Consider the following 22,948-nt stretch of genomic DNA (forward strand, 5'->3'; position numbering starts at 1 on the left):
ATAGTGCACAAAATAGAAATGGTGCAACTATTTCTAAATGGAGGAAGTATAAGGGAAGGGGGAGCTATGGTGTCCCCGAATGAAGAGACTATCTTACCCCCTTCCCATTCTAAATTACAAATTCACTTACAAATCAAATGTGGCTTCAAACAAAAATATCAAAAATATAATTATAATAATCACTCACAAGTCAACTAAAATCAAAAAATTGCATAATTTACGTTATGCAAATCAATAAATTGAGTAAACTTTACAAAAACTTAAAAATTCACTTACAAACTACAACCTATGAAAAAATTGACTTGAAATCAAAGTGTCTACTTTCTTTACAATTTATGAAGTACTGTACTTAATTAAAAAATCAACTAAAAAATTATAATATTAGAAATCATAAATAAATTCAAAAAAATTTCTATTTTATTTATAAAATTTAACTTTGAAAAGTAAAAAAAAAGCAAAAAGAATGATGAGAGACTTAAGTGACAGAAACTAAACCAATCAAATTTTGCAACTAAAAACAATTATACTTCGTATGTCTAATATTCAAATTTTGACTCTTATGCCGAAGAAAATTGAGTTTCTGTTTGAAAAAAATTCAAGCACGCATCGCGTGCAAAAAATTCTAGTATATATAAATACATTAACCAATGTATAATCTCATGTTCCTTAATATATTAATAAATAAATAGTCCAAATGAAAATGCATTAGGGCTTTCTCATTCAAAAACTCCATGCATTTATCGTTTGACACACGGCCAATTTGAATTTGAAATTTCGTATTTTCTCTCTCCTCTTCCTCTTCCTCTTCCTCGTGCTCGAATGGCAGAAACTCAGTTCCAGGTTCTTCTTTTGTTTCTTAGACTAATCTAGTTGTTCAGACGATTTACGTTATTGTTGCGAATTTCGGTGTCAAATTGTGATTTTTAGATCTACTTCATGTGATTATTCATGTCATTGTTTTTATGCGGTTGTTATTGTTTGTCTCAAGAATTCAACCTATTTTTTTTCCCTTTATCTCAGATACCTGTTTATTTCATGGTTTTATGATTCGAATTTTTGGGTATAACTTGTTAATTCATGTTTGTTTGTTTGTTTCATGGAACCAAATGATAACAAAATTTATGATACAATTTGTAGATGACATATTTTCATGCCATTGTTAACTTGTTCTTGATTATTTCATCAGATTAATTTTTCAACTGTTGTCATCCCTGGGCCTGCCTAAAACAAATAACATAATCAAACGACACCGTCTTCCTCCTTCAATGTTGCACATTTGCACTTCACACTTTCAGTAAACTCAGAAATTCTTGAGGTATGCAATCAACTCCATCCTATTGGGGTTAGAGTTTTGACATTGTTGTGACGTGCTAAACTAGGGTCTTTTTTTGGTTGGGGGCAAGGGTGATCAAATTTTTAGATAATTCTCTGCCTAAAATACTTGAATTTTTAATATTTCCGTTGTTCCGTATTAATTGCAACTTTTCCTTTATTTTGAAGTTTCACATTAATTGCAACATCACCTTACTGATTCCAGCATTTACCAAACTAGTCATCACATCGTAGGAGCACACGATAAAGACGAGAATTATGGATTTTGATTCGAGGTTTTATATAGTTATACCTGGTTTGGATCAAAGTTAACGAGAGTAGTGGCCTTTACCAAACTAGTCTATGTGTGTGATTTTAGTGTCTTATACGATATTCTTGTTCTCAGCATTTTTCTTTCTTCTGCACTTCTGAAATTGGGATGCCTGGTGTATGCTTTTATACAGAAATGTCCATGTGTTTTATTTTATAAATATGGATCGATTTTACCAGGGGGAATGGATAATAGATAGTCAATATCCTATCTGCTTTGGAAAATTGCAACTATGGACATTTGGTGACACAAAACTTTGTTCGACCCTATAGATACTTACCATCTATTTTCTGTAGATGTTTTAGGCTCCGTTTGGTAGGGCGTAAAATATTTTCAGTGTAAAATGATTTTCATGGAAAATACAATTCCAAAATTAGTTTTCCGTTGTTTGGTTACATGTAAGAAAAATGATGAAATGAAAGGAAAATGAAAGGGAAAGTAAGGAGGTAGTGAGAGGAGTGTATAAGAGAGATAAGGAAAATAGTTTTCCCTTTATTTTGAAAGGAAAATGGTTTTCCATCATTGGGAGAGTAATTTTACCTCAAAGGAAAATGGTTTTACACTCTTGCCAACCAAATGATGTAAAACTAAAAATAGATGAAAATAGTTTTCCTGGAAAACGTTTTACGCCCTACCAAACGGAGTCTTAATACCTTAGGTCAAGTATACATTAAGCCAAAAAAGAATGACGCAGAATGTACTACAGGATAGTTTGTCTAGAGCAGGAGACTTGGTATTGTTGTATGCTTTTCTTTCCCTATTTCTATGTTATTTCTAAATGTTGACTTCTATATCTTCTAAAACTTTATGAATCAGAGGAGTTATGAATTTTTAGCTATGGATTTTTAAGATGATGTGTATTAGATCTGGTTTGGCAGTGGGGCAGCTCGACTTAACTGATTCCAGTTATCTTGATGTCTAATTTGATTGGTTATATTTTTGGCTAGCATTCAAATTTTGTTTTCTAGTTGAGAACTTATTTTTAGCTTTTCAGATGCACTTGTTATATTGCATGTTCCAGGTTTTTCATTAATCGTTTGTTTTGTATATTTCTCTTAGGGAAGTCTCTCATTGTTTCAAAGGCAGATGCTAAATCTATGGTCTTTCATTTATGCAGACAAATTTGATTAAAGAAAGCATTAGGATGGGATACAATGATTTTGGAGATTTCTATTATGCTCATGGGCAGCTTGGAGATGCATTCAAGAGTTATGTCCGCATGCGTGATTATTACACCACAGGAAAGCATATTGTTAATATGTGTTTAAATGCGATTCTTGTCAGTATTGAGATGGGTCAGTTTTCACATGTTACAAGCTATATAAGCAAAGCAGAACAGACACCAGAGGCCTTAGACCCTGTCATTGTTGCAAAACTTGGCTGTGCAGCTGGATTGGCTCACTTAAAGGCTAAAAAGTACAAACTCGCAGCTCGCAAAGTGTGTTTTCTCAGTTGGGGTCTAGTTGGTGTAAGTGTTCTTTTTCTTGCATTGCTAGTTTACTCAATTCCCTGCCTTTGATGGAGAGTTGGGCTGCTTGGGTATTGAATTTTTTAACTCACATTTAAGGATCTAACTTTGAATTTTTTCACTCATGCAAATGTAGGCTAATATATTCTGATTTCCTGATGAAGCTTTTTGTGCATTGTTTGTGGAACTTTTGTATTTCGTGGTCAAGGCATAAAACGCTTAGGGATGGGTTCCAATATACTTATGGATAGATGCAATGTGCCTATCTTTAATTTTTGTCATGGCAAAACCAGATGATCAATTTGAGAATTGGTGATAATTTATCCGAGAAGGCGAGAGGTTTAGTGTGATATTGCATAGTGTTCTTTGGTGTGTTCGTGGTCTTTGGTTACAACTTTTCGCCCGATGTTATGGCTTATTGGTACAACTACTACGTACTGTCACGGCCTCTAACGGGATTTCAGTGGCTGTGGTCCATTAGAACAAAAAACTCATTTCCCCAAACTGTTCTGAGGGTCATTTATAGAAGAGTAGCTATTGTTGTGAGTAGTAGATTTGAGCAATTCTTGTGTTAGTGGATCTTGTTCAACAGCTTAATAGATATATGAGGGCTTAAACAAGATCGATTATCTCATTTGTGACGATGAGATGAATTCCTGATTGCCAATAACAATGTTTTGGTTGCTTTTTAAATTATAAAGGTATTTAAAATGTTACTTAATGCCTTAATTAGTTAATGGTTTCCCATATCCCTTTGCCCGTAATGAAATTAAGATGTCTGGGTTAATTGTTGCCTTTAGCTTTAAACTTTTGCCAATAACAATGTTACATTGTTGCCAATAACAATGTTTTGGTTGCTTTTTAAATTATAAAGGTAGCTAAAATGTTACTTAATGCCTTAATGGAGCCACCTCCCTTTGCCCGTTATGAAATTAAGATGTCTGGGTTAATTGTTTTCTTTAGCTTTATATTTATGCTATTTTGATTCATAACTTATGCATACTGTTAATCTCAAATAATTTACTTTTTCCTGTACAGTATTCATGGTGAGTGGTTGATCTCGTTTTAATTCACTTCTTTCTGCAGTGCTCACCAGGAGCAGCTCTGATTTGTTTGTGTAGCTGTAAATTGGAAAAAGGTCTTTTTTTTTTTTTTTTTTGTCATAGTCATCTGCTAATCTGCATAAATTTAGATCTCATGTTAAGTGGCAAAACGTTCTTTTTCTTTTAGCAATTCTTTTATATTGATGCTTCTGATGTTTCTGCAGCTTCTGGAAGTTGGTCTTGAGCTGGCTAACCATTATTCTGAAGTGATTGCTCCACAAGATGGTGCAACCTATGGTGGACTTTGTGCACTTGCTACGTTTGATCGAACAGAACTCAAGGCATGTATTGAACATCTGGCTTTCCTATAATCTTGTTTTGATGTGCTACTATAGAGTGTCACTTCTAAATTTTCCAAAGTAAAGTTATCGACAATCTCAACTTCAGAAATTTTTTGGAACTTGTTCCAGAGATAAGGGAGGTCATCAATGATTTCTATTCAAGGTAATCTGATTTCTTTCACTTTAGCACTTTTGTTTTCTCTGTTTCTTGGAAAGTTCACCTCCCCGCATTCTTGTTGCTTCCTGTACAGGCATTTTGTTTTCAGCTTCTAAATCATTTTACATATAGGCTGTTGAATAGGTGTGTATTTTGGTGTGCCTGATGATATATTTCTTTTGCCTGGGGTTAAAAGAAATGTACGATGTACTTATATTTTATGCAAGGGTGGAACAATGTCATTGACATGCCTGAGTGACCTGACTTTTCTTTGTATTGTACGATTTTCACTGTTTCTCTCCAGTTTGAGTCTAATGGCATAGACACTGATATCTTTACTTTTCTGGTAACTTGATAATATATCTGAAATAATTGGACAGTGGAACTGGGGGAATGTTGATGTCTAGGGTAATTGATCCATCTTAAGTAAACAATTCACTTCTTATGAAAGGCTCGTCTCATAAACAGGATGATTTTTTTACCCTGGACAACTGCTGATTTGGAAGATGTGTTCAAGTCACTGGTTTGGTAATGTTCTTATGCATCTTAGACTCAATCTTTTAAAGTAAAGCTCTTTTTGTGCAAAAAACTTTAGTAAACTGGACAATTACCTTGAATTCTAGGTTTCCACTCTGAGATGTACTTCAGACAAACATGATAATTTAGTTTTCTTTCTCCAGAAGATTACATATTACAATCTTATCTGGTGGTCTATGATGGCAAGCTTAACTTATGTAGGAAATGCAAGTCATTTTATCCACATTTAACTGTCTAATAATATAGGCTTTAGCATATAAATATGTGATAATCAAACTAACTCACGCATTTTAACAGTTTGCCATGCTTATTGTGCGTTATGTGCTTAAAAGACACTTTCATGGAGGAGAAGATTATTACAGATCCAAGGAGGCTGTATGCACCAGGTCGTGTATATCACATAGTAGAGAGCACTGGCGGAGCCAGGATTTCAAAATCGAGGGGTCACAAAAAATACAAAGGATATTCAATATTGAAAATTTTACAATGCAAAGGCACATTGTCTAATATTCATTGTCATACATTTCAAATTAAGAAAAATTACACGAACAAATTAACACATATGAACTAACTATTAAATTATATGAAAATCAATCAATAAATTACCATCATATATAAAGAAACTAAATCATCATAGAAAATTATAAATTAACTAACAATACCTAATTTATACAAATTTCATCTCACATTTTCAACATTCACAAAAAAAAAACAACAAACTAACTAAATGCATCATCACTTATCACATCTTACAAATTCGAAAATTCACACATATATGCAAATATTACAATTAATATCAACCAAATAAGATTTTAAATATACAATTTAGGAATTAGAAAATAAATAATGTAAAAGAATTAAAATTTAAATTCTGTAAATAGTTTTGCAATAATACCTGATGGCGATGGCGGCCGGCTGCGGGGCGCGGCTGGTCGGAAGTCGGGGAGGCTGCGGTGCGGTGCGGTGGTGCCGGTCCGGTGCGGCGGTGCTGAATGTTGATTGGGCACTGGGCAGCGATAGAACGAGTGAACGACTCAGTAAGACCGTGAGAGTGTGAGGTAAAAGAAAATCTTAGGCGTGAGAATTGGGAAAGGAAGGAGAGAGAAATTGATAGTTTTCAAAATTAAATAGTTTTTAATTTAAAATGTGATAAGAATTGGGAGTTGGGAAATTAGGGACCACTATCATTAATATATGCAAGTGGCAAAGTGGGCCAAAGAAGCATCAGAAATTTAGCCTTTACTGACTTACTGAACGCTTGTTGCCTGCACTGCTGTAGTTTCTTTTCTTTCTTTCTTTTTTAATTTTTTTTTCCAAAAAATCTTTATTTTTTTTTAATTTGCGGGGTCACGTGACCCCACGTGACCCAATGTGGCTCCGCCACTGCTCTCTCCTTCCTTTCCCAATTCTCACGCCTAAGATTTTCTTTTACCTCACACTCTCACGGTCTTACTGAGTCGTTCACTCGTTCTATCGCTGCCCAGTGCCCAATCAACATTCAGGCACCGCCGCACCGGACCGGCACCACCGCACCGCACCGCAGCCTCCCCCGACTTCCGACCAGCCCGCGCCCCGCAGCCGGCCGCCATCGCCATCAGGTATTATTGCAAAACTATTTACAGAATTTAAATTTTAATTCTTTTACATTATTTATTTTCTAATTCCTAAATTGTATATTTAAAATCTTATTTGGTTGATATTAATTGTAATATTTGCATATATGTGTGAATTTTCGAATTTGTAAGATGTGATAAGTGATTGATGCATTTAGTTAGTTTGTTGTTTATTTTTTTTGTGAATGTTGAAAATGTGAGATGTAAATTTGTATAAATTAGGTATTGTTAGTTAATTTATAATTTTCTATGATGATTTAGTTTCTTTATATATGATGGTAATTTATTGATTGATTTTCATATAATTTAATAGTTAGTTCATATGTGTTAATTTGTTCGTGTAATTTTTTCTTAATTTGAAATGTATGACAATGAATATTAGACAATGTGCCTTTGCATTGTAAAATTTTCAATATTGAATATCCTTTGTATTTTTTGTGACCCCTCGATTTTGAAATCCTGGCTCCGCCAGTGGGAGAGAGAAATTGATAGTTTTCAAAATTAAATAGTTTTTAATTTAAAATGTGATAAGAATTGGGAGTTGGGAAATTAGGGACCACTATCATTAATATATGCAAGTGGCAAAGTGGGCCAAAAAGAAGCATCAGAAATTTAGCCTTTACTGACTTACTGAACGCTTGTTGCCTGCACTGCTGTAGTTTCTTTTCTTTCTTTCTTTTTTAATTTTTTTTTCCAAAAAATCTTTATTTTTTTTTAATTTGCGGGGTCACGTGACCCCACGTGACCCAATGTGGCTCCGCCACTGGTAGAGAGAAAGCCCTTTAGGTATGTTGAGATGAGGTTAGTGTTTCATTCGATCTACTCATTTCTTGTACTATACTAGGCCTTAGCTGGGTGGTGTCAAATCTTGCAAACTATACTGAGCTATGGTCTGAAGTATCTGAATAGCTTAATGGTGGAGGATAAATGAGAATGTGGATAATGATTCCGAATCAAGATGATTAAGTGTAGGCACTTTAATTAGTCCTAAAAAATCAGAGTGAATGGGTAAATAAATTTGTAATATCACTCTATTCTTCCATATAGATGGGATTGGCTACAGTTATTTGGGTTGTCACTTAGTTTTTGTTGGGTTGTTACTTAGCAATTTTTTGGTTGTCACTTAGAAATTTTTTAAGTTGCCACTTAGCAATTTAGAGTCGTCAATTTTGGGTTGTTACTTAGCAATATTTGGGTTGTTAGCAATTTTGCGGGTTGCCACAATTTTTTTAGTCGCCATTTAGCAATTTTGGATTGTTAGCAATTTTTCGGGTCGCCATGTAGTAATTTTTGGATTATTAATTAGCAATTTTAGATTGTCACTTAGCAATTTTAGGTTTATCTTATTAATTTTGGATCGCCATTTAGTAATTTTTGGGTTATCATTTAGCAATTTTGGGTCGTTATTTAGCAATTTTGGGTCGTTATTTAGCAATTTTGGGTTGCTATGTAGTATTTTTTGGGTTGCTATGTAGTAATTTTTGGGTTGCCACTTATCAATTTAGCAATATTTGGGGCGCCACATAGCAATAATTAGGTTGTCACTTAGCAATTTTGGGTTGCTCTTTAGTAATTTTTGGGTCGTCACTTAGAAAATTTGTGGGTTGTTATTTAGCAATTTTAGGTTGTCACTTAGCAATTGTGGGTTGTCACTTAAGAATTTTAAGAGTCGCCACTTAGGAGGCGTTTGGTAAATGAAGGGGAAAGGGAAAGGGTTTAAGAAAGAGAAACAAGGAGAATGGAAAGCCAAACCTTTTGATTAAGAGGGTTGTTTGGTTACAATACATCTTTTCTTACTTTCACAATTGCTCCACCATAAATGTTCTCCCCTTCTATTATTGCTGTTGCGGCCCTTGCGCCTCCTCTCTTCTCTCTTTTCCTTCTCCACTACCACAAAAGCTCAAATTTGAGGTTATAAATGTCAAATTCGACCATAAAAACTTCAGGTCCGAAGTTTCCATGACTGAATTTGACCATTTAAAACCATAATAAAGAATAAGTAAAGATAATTTAGTTGTTATTATTGTTTTTGTTTCATTTTTGAGGTGGGGTTTTTTCGGTATGGTGGTGTTTCGGTGGCTAAGATGGGAGTTTGGTTGTTCGTGTGGTTGTTTCATGTTTGCGTGGTGGTTTTGTGGACTAGGGTGGTTTCGTCGTGGTGGGGTGGCAGTGGGGGGATGGGGAATCAGGGGGTCGGTGGTGGTGTGGTGGTCCTGAGGTGGTGCTGGCAGGGTGGTCGGTGATGGTGGAGCGGTGGTTGAGTGGTCAAGAGTCAAAGAAGGGAATGTGAAACCTTGGGGGTAGTGGGGAATCAAAATAGTGAGATTTGGGGTAATGGAGGGGAAAAGAGGGGAAACAAAATCCCCAATCCAAACAAGATATAAGGAAATGGAATCAACTAATTTCCTTTTCCTTTCCTATCACCCTCTAACCAAACGCTCCCTTAGTAATCTTGGGTCATCACTTATTAATTTTGGGTTGTCACTTAGCAAATTAGCGTTGTCAATTAGTAATTTTGGGTTGTCACTTAAAAATTAGGGTTGCACTTAGTAATTTTGAGTTGTCACTTAATAATTTGTAGGTTGGCAGCTTGTCACTTAGCAATTTTGGATCCCCACTTATTAATTCTTGGGTTGTCACTTAGTAAATTTTGGGTTGTCACTTAGTAATTTGGGTTGTCACTTAGCAATTTTAAGGTTGTCACTTAGCAATTTTAAGATTGTCACTTAGCAATTTTGGGTCGTCACTTAGCCATTTTTGGTTGCACTTAGCAATTTTTAGGTCGTCACTTAGCAATTTTTTGGGTCGTCACTTAGTAAATTTTTTAGGGCGTCACGTAGCAATTTTTTAGGGCGTCACTTAGCAATTTTAGGGTCGTTACTTAGCAATTTTAAGGTTGCTACTTAGCAATTTTTGATCGTCACTTAGCAATTTTTTGGGAGTCACTTAGCAATTTTTAGGGAGTCACTTAGCAATTTGTAGGTTGTCACTTAAAATTTTTGGGTTGTAACTTAGTAATTTATAGGTAGTCACTTAGCAATTTTTGGGTAGTTACTTAACAATTTTTTTAAGCATCACTTAGCAATTTTTGGTCGTCGCTTAGCAATTTTGAGTCACCACTTAGCAATTTTTTAGGTCGTCACTTAGTAATTTTTGGGTCGTCACTTAGTAATTTTAAGGTCGTTACTTAGCAATTTTAAGGTCGTTACTTAGCTATTTTAAGGTCGTTACTTCGCAATTTTAAGGTCGTCACTTGGCAATTTTTGGGCGTCACTTAGTAATTTTTAGGGCGTCAATTAGCAATTTTTGGGGAGTTCCTTGGCAATTTTTAGGTTGTCACTTAAAATTTTTTTAAGGTGTTGTCATTTAGCAATTTTTGGTTGCCTCTTAGTAATTTTTGGGTCGCCACTTAGTAATTTTTGAGTCGCCAGTTTACAATTTTTAGGTCGTCACTTAGCAATGGTAGTTACTTATCAATTTTTTAAGGCATCACTTAGCAATTTTTGTGGCGTCGCTTAGCATTTTTGGGTCGTCACTTAGTAATTTTTGTGTCGTCCCTTAGTAATTTTAAGGTCATCACTTAGCAATTTTAAGGTCGTCACTTTTGTAATTTTTTGGGCATCACTTAGTAATTTATAGGTTGTCACTTAGCAATTTTTGGGTCGTTACTTAACAATTTTTTTAGGCATCACTTAGCAATGTTTAGGTCATCACTTAGCAATGGTAGTTACTTAACAATTTTTTTAAGGCATCACTTAGCAATTTTGGTAGCAAATTTGGATCATCACTTAGCACTTTCTTAGTCACCACTTAGCAATTTTTGGTCGTAATAACTTAGTAATTTTTGGGCTTCACTTAGTAATTTTAGCAATCTTGGGTTGCCATATACTAATTTTTGCGTTGACACAAAACAGGTCATCAGGACTTATTGGTAAACAAAAAATACACACTAATACAATCAGCCACAATCCAATGCATGGTACTCCCAGGAATCTTCATCAATCAATTCATCAACCCCTCAATCTTCATAGCTGCACTATACAGTGCTTCCATACATATATGTGAAGATATTGCATCCAACCAGAATAACTACCATATCAGGCAAATAACGATATTGGGCTGACGAAGTTGCTTCATAGCGATCTGAAAGATGAAAACAAACCAAGGTCAATGGAAAAAGCTCTTTGGAAAAAGATGTACCTGTTTCACATGATTACATCAAAGAAAGAACCAATTATTATGCCATAAATCTATCCATAATCCATAGCCTATACTGAAACCTTCCCATTTACAGAGCTCATAATCTCTTTCATAACAAACAGGAAGTATATAGGGCAAAAGTATGTCACTGGAGTTAAAGGTCGTGTATCATGTAATATACTCCCTCCGTCCCATAATATAGTGCCTACTTAATTTTTGGTAGGTCAAACTTTAAAATATTTGACTGAATATTCTCATTTGTATATATAGAAAAACATATTCATGTGGGATATGTTAGATTCATCTTAATGTGTAGTTTCATATTACCAACTTTTTATATTTTTTGTTAATACGAAATTTATGATATTAAAGGTCAAAGTTACGTATTAGAGATCGTGTAAAAAGAAACAAGCACTATATTATGGGACGGAGAAAGTATTTAATAAACAAGATACTTTTGACTTTTGGATCTAAAAGGACCAATAAATGTAAGTAACCCAAAAAGAACGCAAAGCAGGAAAACTTTTGACAAAATAAACACACCTCAAGTGTAATAGGCCTCTTGTCTTTCATCAGCGTTCCAAATTGATTTTGGCAACAGCAAATAACAGCGGTCAGAAGGCAGCACCAAGCATGTCAACTGTCATAGGATGAGTACAATTGAGTGATCATTGACAAACTTAGGATCCATACATAAGGTGAATTGCATTCTTAAGCTCCCCACCATTGAGTTTACCACAGAATTATATCCTTAACCTACGTTACTCCGACACCCACTTGAACCCCGCGTGTCGCGTGTCGACTCGACACGACGCGCGACACGACGCGCGACACGCCTGGAAATGGGTGTCGATACGCGTATCGAAAAAGTGTCGACTATCGGACACTCATTTGGCGAAAGTGAGAAAGAAACGCAGAGAGAAGAGGGGGGGAAAATCAGATCTAGGGTTTTTTGTCAAAATTTTCGAACTCTCTAACCTTAACCGAGAAACTAGTCGCCTACCGTCGTCGACCGCCATCTCCGACAATTCCTCCTTCGCGTTTCGTGCTTCTTCGCATCTGCTGGAGATTTCTGCCATGAAAGGAGAAGTCCTTGCTGTAGAAAGAAGATGATGCGAGAAGAAGATGAAGGGTTTTTAATTTTTTGTGGTCTATCTCCTTCTGTCACTTAATGTATTATACTAGATTTTTAATTTTTAATTCTAAAGAAAAGGAGATGCAGTTGCGTAGGTGATAGGTGTCAACTTAATGCACTTAATGACAGCTGTATTTTTTCTAAAGAAAAGGAGATGCAGTCCTTCTGTCACTTAATGCACTTAATGATGCGATAGCTGTATTTTTTTTTAAAAAAAAGGCAAAAGGTGAGTAGGTGACAACTTTACTCCCTTTTGTTTTTCACAAATTCTTTTTTTTACTCCTTTTTTTTCCAATCTTTGACTTTTCAACTCTTTTAATAAAAATTTAGTTATTAAATCAAATATTTTTTTTTGAATTTCATAATTTTTTTAAATATACTAATTATTACAATTTAACTTTTTTTATCAACATAAGGTGTCGGGAAATTTTTCCCGACACTTTCAATTATAGACGTGTCTATAATATTGGTCAAGACACTCTCTTGACCGTGTCGGAGTATCGGCAAAATTTTTGAAGTAGGGTGTCGGATCCTCCGATCCCTACTTGGATACGACACCCGTATCCGTGTCGGAGTAACATAGTCCTTAACAATCCCAAAAATATCAGTCAAATTTATAAAGAAATTACAAGGACACATTCACTTTATTCCCCTGTCCGATAATTAACAAGACACATTGCAAACTTCACTATAATGCATTTCGACTTTGTAATGACTTCCAACTCATTGCTTGAGACTTATTAGTTGTTTACTATTGCTTATTCAGTAAAAACATTAGATTACTGGGGAGCTAGTTGACCAAATAATGAGCTGGCAGGTTGTCACAGAGTTCTCATGAAAAGACGTCGTATTGCACACTATAAGCTTTTTTATGAACTATTTAGAGCAAAGGGGATACCTTGGATGATGCAATCACATCTGCCTGTTGCTAAGAAAACGAAATGGAGCCTCAGTATAGCCCACAAGTATAATTTAAGAAAGTTAACTAGCTAATTAATTTTAAAAAAACATAAAACCAAATGCCATTGGAGAACTGGGTTCAGCTACTTCCGGCCTTCTACAATGTAGCCCATTACCAGAAACAAAGCAACAATTAACAAACTATTACTTCTTTTCAAGCGTTTCTTCCAGCATCAGCGTCTCTCTTTGTTTCTATAACTAAAACTATGTTGCTAGAGGAAGACATACACCCACCAACAGAAACTCAATATTAAACAACACAAAATAATTAAGTAGCAATACAAAATAAACCTTATTAAACGAAAACATACCTCCCCTTCCCAAACAAAATACACTCCATCTCCACTTTCTCCCTATATGAATAGCATATTCTCCGCTGTCTACATCAGGAAGTTTGAATTACAATTACAAGCTTACAACTACAACAATATACATATAACAATAACATACTCTTCACTTGTCAATACAGTTACAAAAAAAATACTTCCACTTGAACAAAAACAAAACACATAATTTCTATAAAAGTGATTAACATTCTTATAAAATACATGAAGGCAATCACATGGCACTAGCATACACGAATCCTGATAAAGTAATCATTGCTTTCTATAAAAGTGATTAACATTCTTACAAAATACATGAAGGCAATCACATGGCACTAGCATACACGAATCCTGATAAAGTAATCAATGCAATTTGTAGAAGACAAAAAAGGAATTACTCCCCCAAGGAGTCAAATTGCCATTAGTGAATACTAGCCTATATATGCACGCTATGGGTGCAAAGTCCAAGGCCAAGTGGCGATTGCTTTGCAATTTGTTAGATGGGTTTTCCATTTTTAATTTTTCAACTAATAGAGAGTAGTATGTGTTGCAGTTTTCTTTTACAGTTAGAGGTATAATTGTAAAAAAGGATGGACACCAAAGTCCTCAAAAGTTCCCATATATAATAGAGATACCTAGATATGAGAGTTGTTACCAAATACGCATCTCGGACCAATAACTGTCCTCACAAATCAAACACTCCAGGTTAATCATAGAATGATAGAATCTTAGCATATTTCTTAAAAACTTGAACCAATAGAAGTACATTGATAATTAATATATCACATAGTAGTATCAATATGGTAAAGTTGTCAGAGATCAAAGAATAACTGAAGTACTGAAGATAAAGGAAATTTCTGTAGTACTGAAGTCTGAACCAATTTCCTCACTTTATAAAAAACAATTCAGCGATGATAGAAGCAACAAAACTTTAAAACCCAATAATGCAATCTAAAAAGAAAACAAAGTACAGTTTATTAATTTAAGGAATTCAAACCAAAATGCTTGACTTTAACAACCTCAGTAATTTTCCTTAAAAATGAACTGGGTAATCGTTGAAGCAGTAGAACAACTCCTGAAAATTCTGTCACTATAATTCCCAACATAAATGCATCAATAATAATAATAATAATAATAGGGGTGTGCTATACACAGCATAAAAAAATCACTCGCTTACCCAACAATTTATTGAAAAAAGTTACAATTTTGCTTACCATACTCAGTGTTCATCGTCTAGATGTGACACTGATACAAATTCTGGGAAATTTTTAAAAATTAGTATCAAAAAAATAAAACTATTGCAACATTTATATGCAGGAGGAGGAAGACGAAGAAGAATAATTAATAGGTGGTACCATGTTTTGCAAGATATTGTGCGCATGAAAATCATGGGGTTAATATTGAAATATGTGCATCATATTTATAATTAACTGTCTACCTGTCCCATCCAATAAAAACAACAGACAAAAATCTTGCTTGGTTTTATCAAAAAATATTTTCATAAATAAGAACAAACAGAAAAGACAGGTAATGGCCCTTTTTGCCATCAAGAGTCCAAAAAGAGATGGTTATTTTATTAGAGAAACCATGGAAACATACAACTTTCAAATGAGTCTGTCCTTATTTTCCTTTTCCACTTTCAAGGTGTGTAGTTTGTGCAAATAGATAGTAAAATTGAAAGCTCAGACAAAATGAACATATGTATTTTCCCGGGTCTACAAAAGACCTCAAAGAGCTCGGTTAGATGTTTGTCATCATCGCAATAAAAACATTTTAAAAACAAGTCAATAAACTTTTCGACGGTTGTTCATCGAAAGGATAGATACTTTTAAACAAAAAAAGAACAAATGGACACACATTGCAGCAAGTAGTAAGCTCTCCAACAATGACTAACAAGTTTATTTAATTAATTCATATGCAATAAAAAAAAAGTTGCCTCATTACAACACTTAAGAGTTCAGCAAACCATCAAATAATCACCAAAACTTAAATTATAACAAATTTAACAATACAACTGTAGAGGATTAAAAAAACACAGATTATAAATTTTAAGACACACAAACCACAGACGAATTATCATCTATAATTTAGCTCCTTCAAATTCCACCCTAAAACATATGCAAATTCAAAAGAATTGTAAAAAATACAACAAGGTAAGTATATTGTTAACAGAAACAATCTTCAACGATAAAATCACATGAAACAAACAAACCCTAAACTGCAAACATAATAGAGATGGAAATAAATCAAGAAAAGCGGCGCAGAAAAATGAGGCAGAAACCCTAACTTGCGAAATTTTATACAGATTAATCAAAAGAGAAAAAGCTTACCCACATCCAAATCACCAAAACTTTTATAACGAATTTTACAATATAACTGTAGAGGATTTAAAAAAACACAGATTATAAATTTTAAGACACACAAACCACGATGAATTATCATATACTCCTTCAAATTCCACCCTAAAACATGCAATTTCAAAAGAATAGTAAAACGTATAACAAGGTAAGTATATTGTTAACAGAAACCATCAACGATGAAATCACATGAAACAAACAAGCCCTAAACTGCAAACATAATAGAAATTGAAAAATCAAGAAAAGCGGCCAAAAAAATGACGCAGAAACCCTAACTTTTTATACAGATTAATCAAAAGAGAAAAAGCTTACCCATATCCAAATCACCACAACTTTATAACGAATTTTACAATATAACTGTAGTCCTGTAGAGGATTAAAAAAAACACAGATTATAAATTTTAAGACACACAAACCACGACGAATTATCATATACAACTTCAAATTCCACCCTAAAACATGCAATTTCAAAAGAATAGTAAAACATATAACACGGTAAGTATATTGTTAACAGAAACAATCTTCAACGATGAAATCACATGAAACAAACAAGCCCTAAACTGCAAACATAATAGAAATTGAAAAATCAAGAAAAGCGGCCAAAAAAATGAGGCAGAAACCCTAACTTGCGACATTTATACAGATTAATCAAAAGAGAAAAGATATCCAAATCACCAAAACTTTTATAACGAATTTAACAATATAACTGTAGATGATTAAAAAAAACACAGATTATAAATTTTAAGACACACAAACCACGACGAATTATCATATACTCCTTCAAATTCCACCCTAAAACATGCAATTTCAAAAGAATAGTAAAACATATAAGAATGTAAGTATGTTGTTAACAGATACAATCTTCGACGATGAAATAACATGAAACAAACAAACCCTAAACTGGGAACATAATAGAAACTGAAATAAATTAAGAAAAGCGGCGCGAAAAAATGACGCAGAAACCCTAATTTGCGAAATTTATACAGATTAATCAAAAGAGAAAAAGCTTACCTCATATCCAAATTATTGTAATCATCGTCCGCCATTAGAGATCTTCGAAGATTGCTCTCACAGAAATCGTAAAAACCATAAAGTGGTTTTGTCGAAGAGAGAAAGGAGGTTGCTTACCCCGTATCCAAATCATTTTAATCATCGTCCGCCATTAGAGATCTTCTAAGGTTGCTCTCACAGAAACCCCACAAACCCTAAAGTGAATTTGTTGAAGAGAGAGAAACGAGGCGAAGAGATCTGGAAATGATAATAACAAAAGTGTAGGATTTAATAGTATGTACTAATATACTATGTATAGAGGAGAAAAAAAAACCTAAGATTATTTGGACTTTCGAAAACTGGCCTATAAATTAATTACTACGTTTTAATTCGTTTTTATAACCTCTTTTAATAAACCAAGTATGAATCAATAACCCGTCAAAAAAAAAAAAAAAAAAAAAGTATGAATCAATAAATTTTGCGCGAGAAAAATACTTGAAAATAAAAAGGTACTCCCTTCGTCTTAAAATACTAGTCTAATATGCACGGGATGTGTGCGCTAATTTTAAAACTTGTTATTCTATTATGTACTTCTTTCGTACTATAGTTACAATTACACTTAAAGTATGTTAGATAATTAAAATATACTAATTCGATAATGTAAAAAACTAACAAATGATTTTTTAATACTAAGTTTTTTTAATTGAATTCTGAAAAAAAGAATACACAAAAAGAATTTCATTAAGATATTATATGAAAGTAGAATTTCTTCTATTCTCAATGGAGGGTAGAAGGTTTTTGATTGAGCGAGTAAGTCAAAAAAAAAAAAAAGATTATTCTCTTCATTTTTTTCCATGAATAACTCAATCAAAATGCAATAAAAAAAAGTGTATGTCATGCTTGATATCTTTAGTTTGATCTGTCTTAATTTTGGCCTTAACTCGAGTAGTTTTTCTTGAGTTGATCTAACTGAATTAAAGAATATCAAAGGTAGTGAGTGTTTCATATTGTGCACGTCATATATATACCATCTTCTCTTGTAAAAATAGGTCAAGATATTTTGTCCATTTAATTTTTTGATATTGAATTATTTGACGCATATACTTTTTTTAACTTTTGTAGAATGGTAAGTTGAAATGAAAAAGATGTTTTTTAAATTATTCTCTTTTGTAATTTTTTTCATTTCATTAAATCATTGAGGGTAATTTAGTATTTTAAAAAAGGGACACCATCTTCCTCCCTCCTTTTCTTATATAATAGAGATAATTCCTGATTTTATTTTTTCACGGAAATTAAGGTAGATAGAACCTAAGAGGTATAATAAAGATTTTTGTTTATTTTAATAAATGTTGGATTGGAAAAGATGATTTTAGGAGAACGAATGGAGAATAATTGGTGAAATAACATTAAATGTAACCACAGGGTTGTATAATCAAAGCAAAAAACTAATTTTAAGAAGCAAGTAAATGACGGGAACATGATTTTTCTAGGCAAATTATGAAAAAATGTGAAACTGGATTTAGAAACCAAAAACTATATTTTATAACACCTAAAATGGAAATAGGAACTATATTATGGAACTACAAAGGCAACAAGATTGTTGACGAAAGATTAGAGTTTGAACAATGTTGTTTATTACCGGAATATTATGGGCAAGAGCACAAGCAAGATGGATGGAGTTACGGGAATATACTATTACTATATAGTGACCAGAAAATAGTAGGGAGGCAATATGAGAGAGGGCAGGCCCGGTGATGAGGTTGTGCAAACAGCCCCACCGCACAGGGCCCCTATTTCATTAGGGCCCCATATCTGTTGTATCATTATATAATAGAAAGTATTGCATGGATATATGCTTTTGTCCGTTGGTGTGCTGGGTTCGAATCCCAGTATGTGCAAGAATGAAGTAAATGTTTTTGTTTGTTTCTTTTTGGGTTTGATTTTAGGGTAAGTTTATTATTATTTTGGGTTTTGTGGGTGGAAAAACTAGTACAATTTTTATTTTTTTGTTGGTTTTTTGTGAATAGAAAGTAGCAGTGGTATAGTTCATAATTCCTTGCTTATCAAAGTCAAGGAAATTAGTACATGCAAAAGCTACATATATAATACAAAATTACCTTCTTCTAGATAAAAAATGTAAGTAGTTTTCCTTTTAATAGACTAATCTCATATACTTCTAATCATAATTTTTTTTCCTATGCTTTTATGTAACATGTCTAAATCATAATTCTTATTACTCTTTCTTCAAATCATTTATATTTTTTATGCTTTTATGTAACATGTAAAAATCATAATTCTTATTATTTATTTATTTCACTAGAATTGTTTAATTTGAATTATTGTGGTTGTAATAATAAGTTCTTGTTTGCCTATGCCCATTGTTAATTAAAAGGTGAGAATAAGAGAATGTATTGATTGTTAAAAGTAAAAATCATTACTTTTCTTTTTTATTTTTTGAATGAACTTATCTGTCTCTTTATCCCTTTTTTTCCTTTTTTCAAGGGACTTCTTTTCTTATTGGTTCACTGATAAATTGTGAATTTTGTTCTTTTGGGATCACTAACATAATATCTTATACAATATGTATTTTTTTCCACAATATTTATAATTCTTTGATAAGGGCCTAATTTAAAAATTAGCACAGGGCCCCCAAATTGTTTGGGACGGCCCTGAGAGAGGGATAAGTGAAGAGAATGAGTGGGAGAGAAGACGTGTTAGGCTGTAATACGTAGTGTGACTGCATGATAGAGTTAGGGTTGAGGGTTAGGGTTGAGGGTTAGGTTTTCTGAGCTGGACTTCAACTTTGGGAACCCAGGTGTAACATTCAGATATAGATGCACAAAATGTAAAAGTTTCTAGAAATGGACCCTTATTAGTCTACTGAAACTTGGAAGCCCGTGATTCTCAATTATGATAGGGAGACGCTCAGTAATGAAAATCTTGCAAAAAGGATTTATATACAAGCAACATAGTTGGATCTAGAGGTGTGCAAAGAATCGAGTCAAATCTGATTTGGATAAGACTAAATTGAAAATTTAGGCCCGATCCTTGGTCTGTAAAAAGTTCCAATTACGGGTTCTGAACTTCTATACGTCGCCCATTATTTACTAAAATCGCCCAAATTTACACACAAATAGACTATATTACCCTTATTTATTTTTCTGATTTTTTTTACCCTCTCCCCTCCCACTTATTTACTTTTTCATCTTCTTCCTTCACGCTTCATCTTCTTCCTTCTTCTTCCTTCACTCTTCCACCATTTACTCAGCTTGTAAAAAAATGTCTGAGGAAAATCCAAACAAGAAGAAAAAAAATTCCTTCGTCCTGCAACAGAAATTGCACTTGCAAGAGCGGCAGAGGCAAGACGACACCGAGAGGAGGCGGAAGCGGCGGCTTTGGCGGCGGAGCTTGCGGCAGCAGAGGAAATGGACGCCGAGGAACCGGCAGCGTCATCTCAGGGTAATTTTTTTTTACACAAATTTCACGCCAACGTTTGCCCAGGACGCTTTCCCATGGAAGGATCGTCTGTCCAGGACGATCCTTCCATGGGGCAATCGTTTGCCCAGGACGATCCTCCCATGGAAGTATCGTCCTGGACAGACGATCCTTCCATGGGAGGATCGTCCTAGGCAAACGATCGCCCGATGGAAGGATCGTCCTGGACAGACGATTCCATGGGTTTTTTTTTATTTTTAACGGATGGCGTGATTTCTTAGGTTATGTTATTATTATTATTAATATTGTTATTATTATTATTACTAATATTGTTATTATTATTATATTTATTATCATTATTGTTATTATTATTACTATTGTTATTATTATTACTATTATATTTATATTTATTATTATTATTATTATTATTATGGTTAATAATTTTGTTGTTGTTATTTTTATAATTATTATTATTGTTATTATTATTATTATTATTGTTATTATTATTATTATTATTGAAATATTTTATTAAAGTAATTGTTGGTGAAATAGCCATCTGGGTTTCAACAATTTGCTGGTAAGACGATTCTCGGATTTCGAGTTGCGCAGTACGAGGATTCAGGACCGCGTCATCCGCATTCACGTGGTGTTTCCGCTTCCGTTAGAAGGACGCGGATGAACCCGACTGAGCCGCGACGTCAGCTTCAGTTACACGATGAGGGTGTTGGTGCGGCGTACGATGCAATGGAGCATCATGATGTAGATGAGGGGGGGGATGTTCTTTACGATGATGATGTTCATGAGTCAGTTTTGCATGAGTTTGAGAGAGATGTAGATCCTATAGTTGATGATCGTTGGAATGTTCGTAAGGGTAGGGGTGGGCGATTTATTCGGGGAGAGGGGAGTTCATCGACTGTTGAGAGTCGAAAGGGAAAGGGGAAAGATGTTGATGGCCTTAGCTGGAAGGTCACAGGTCCAGTTGCAGGAGGACCTACGGTTGGGTCAGTTATCCCTAGTTTTGGTGGACACGTAGCTATGGAGATTTGGGGAGGAGGAGATAGAATTCCCCTGAAGTGTCAGACCCGAGAGAGGATTTGTGCACGTTTGAGGACATGGGTTAGGACATTGCCTCCACCGATACAGGCTCGTCTTCGTAGGACGTCTCTGTACCATATCCCTTTTACTATGTTCACACACATTGATGCACCCTTGATTTCAGCATTTGTCGAGCGGTGGCAACCCGATACGAGTTCTTTTCACCTACCGTTTGGGGAGATGACGATCATGATGCATGATGTAGTGCATATATTGCATCTTCCAGTTGAGGGGTGTCTGGTTCATGACACCACTTCATCTGGTGCTCTTAGGGGTTTGGTTGCTGACTTGATCGGTAGGACAGTTGCAGACCTTGGGAGTCCATTTTGGGATAATGGTGCTATTAGTGCACAGGGGGTTGCTGAGATTCTGTCAGAAGAGCCACCTGCTCCATTGGAGAGACAGCTGACGGGTATTATATGGTTGATTTTAGGGTGTTGTTTGTTCACAGATAAGAGTGGATCGAGGTTGAGACCATTTGACCTTGTTGAGGCCAGTTCTCCAGATAGCATTCACACGTTCTCCTGGGGGTCGGCTACACTTGCGAAAAAAGAACATTTTGAGAAGCAACTCTAAACCATGGTGGAGGAATCTGAGGGACCGGGTGTCCTTGCTTAAGTTGAAGCCGAATGAAATGCTTGTAACTCCCAAGATGAGCTATGGCTAACTCTCTTTGTGGCAGAGCGTTCCTACCTCCAACATCAACTGGAAGAATTGTAGCCGACATATCAAAATGACCATTTAGACCGAAAAAAAAGATTGTGCATCTGTAATGGTTCGCAATGGGTACAAATCTGCAAGACCTCCATATAGTGTTCCTCCCCGCAACGTTCACCTTCCCATGTAATACGCGTAATTGCCATTCAGATCATCACCATATATCCAATGAAACGAGGACCATTTTGATGCAATTCATCACGTAGTTCGACGTACAATGTCCCAATTGTCTTGGCCTGAACAAAAGCATCTGCTACGCATCGAAAACCGCAATTACCTCGGCAATACATCAAGCCAGCCTTCAATATGCTCTTGGATGTCAATGGAAGTCTATGAAAGTATGGAAAACGTTCCATATCAAATCTCCATCCTGCAAATTAGTACAAATCAATTTAATTAAATGTGTCCAATATACAAAAAAACAATTAAAGTAATAGATAACGTATAATTACCAGTGGCCGCAGAAGATTTGCCACTACTCGTAGACTTCCCATAACGTGCTCAACCACTTTTGTTCCGTCGCAAGCCCTTGTTCAACTTTCCCGACCTTACTCGTCGCATTAATCTGGCTCCTCGAAATGAACGACGATGGGTACAATTCAAGTTGAGTACCCGAACAACCTCATGATCGCGGATCCCTAGCCTGTACCTCGGTCACTAATGACATGAAAATGACGTCCTGACGCGCTTAATAATATCTCAGCTGAATCTGTACCATCACCAATGGCTAGTCTGTACCAAAATGGATCAACCTCCTGACAGTATAGGAGACGCCCGTTCTGCACGGGCGAAAAAGGTGTGACAAGCACACGGAATACCATGTGTATCCTGAACTACACATCCTCATCTACTCCAATCCCCATCATAAGCATTGATTCTACCAAACTCATCCTGAATCAGATCCAAACAGTACTGAGAGCAAACACCATTCAAGGC

The 22,948-nt window shown here is 34.8% G+C and overlaps 1 protein-coding gene, 2 long non-coding RNA genes and 1 pseudogene across 10 annotated transcripts; 2 read left to right on the forward strand and 2 right to left on the reverse strand.

Moving 5' to 3' along the window:
* Positions 1-658: 658 nt before the first annotated feature.
* On the forward strand, positions 659-5,597 carry LOC104905232 (COP9 signalosome complex subunit 1-like). 8 transcript variants are annotated; one of them, XM_048640046.2, is made up of 4 exons: positions 659-840; positions 2,760-3,110; positions 4,197-4,248; positions 4,378-4,494. In XM_048640046.2, exons 1-4 carry the CDS (start codon positions 820-822, stop codon positions 4,395-4,397), a joined length of 444 nt encoding a protein of 147 aa, XP_048496003.1. In that variant the 5' UTR covers positions 659-819; the 3' UTR covers positions 4,398-4,494. The 8 variants fall into 8 exon arrangements, 5 of the variants coding, with proteins under 5 accessions (XP_048496003.1, XP_048496000.1, XP_048496005.1 ...); XM_048640043.2 differs by lacking the exon at positions 4,197-4,248 and adding an exon at positions 1,187-1,315 and having other exon boundaries at positions 660-840; positions 4,378-5,469; XM_048640048.2 differs by having other exon boundaries at positions 660-840; positions 2,760-3,080.
* A 1,970-nt stretch (positions 5,598-7,567) lies between these two features.
* On the forward strand, positions 7,568-11,304 carry LOC130591476 (uncharacterized). Its single transcript, XR_008969238.1, has 2 exons — positions 7,568-7,602; positions 10,716-11,304. It is a non-coding gene; the product is annotated as an uncharacterized LOC130591476 (long non-coding RNA).
* On the reverse strand, positions 10,652-17,238 carry LOC104905234 (uncharacterized). The gene is made up of 4 exons (XR_008969237.1): positions 16,787-17,238; positions 13,408-16,141; positions 11,545-11,641; positions 10,652-10,944 (listed from the first exon to the last, which is right to left on the reverse strand). It is a non-coding gene; the product is annotated as an uncharacterized LOC104905234 (long non-coding RNA).
* On the reverse strand, positions 15,094-15,187 carry LOC125494570 (small nucleolar RNA snoR69Y; annotated as a pseudogene).
* Positions 17,239-22,948: the final 5,710 nt, after the last annotated feature.

The sequence above is a fragment of the Beta vulgaris genome, chromosome 1, assembly GCF_026745355.1.
Source record: "Beta vulgaris subsp. vulgaris cultivar EL10 chromosome 1, EL10.2, whole genome shotgun sequence".
NCBI lineage: Eukaryota > Viridiplantae > Streptophyta > Magnoliopsida > Caryophyllales > Amaranthaceae > Beta > Beta vulgaris.

Excerpts from the sequence above, each read along its gene's own strand:
- LOC104905232 (XM_048640029.2), top strand. The coding sequence starts at position 820 with ATGGCAGAAACTCAGTTCCAG. Across the intron at positions 841-2,759 it reads TGGCAGAAACTCAGTTCCAG|ACAAATTTGATTAAAGAAAG; the intron begins GTTCTTCTTTTG and ends TCATTTATGCAG. Across the intron at positions 3,111-4,377 it reads TCAGTTGGGGTCTAGTTGGT|CTTCTGGAAGTTGGTCTTGA; the intron begins GTAAGTGTTCTT and ends ATGTTTCTGCAG.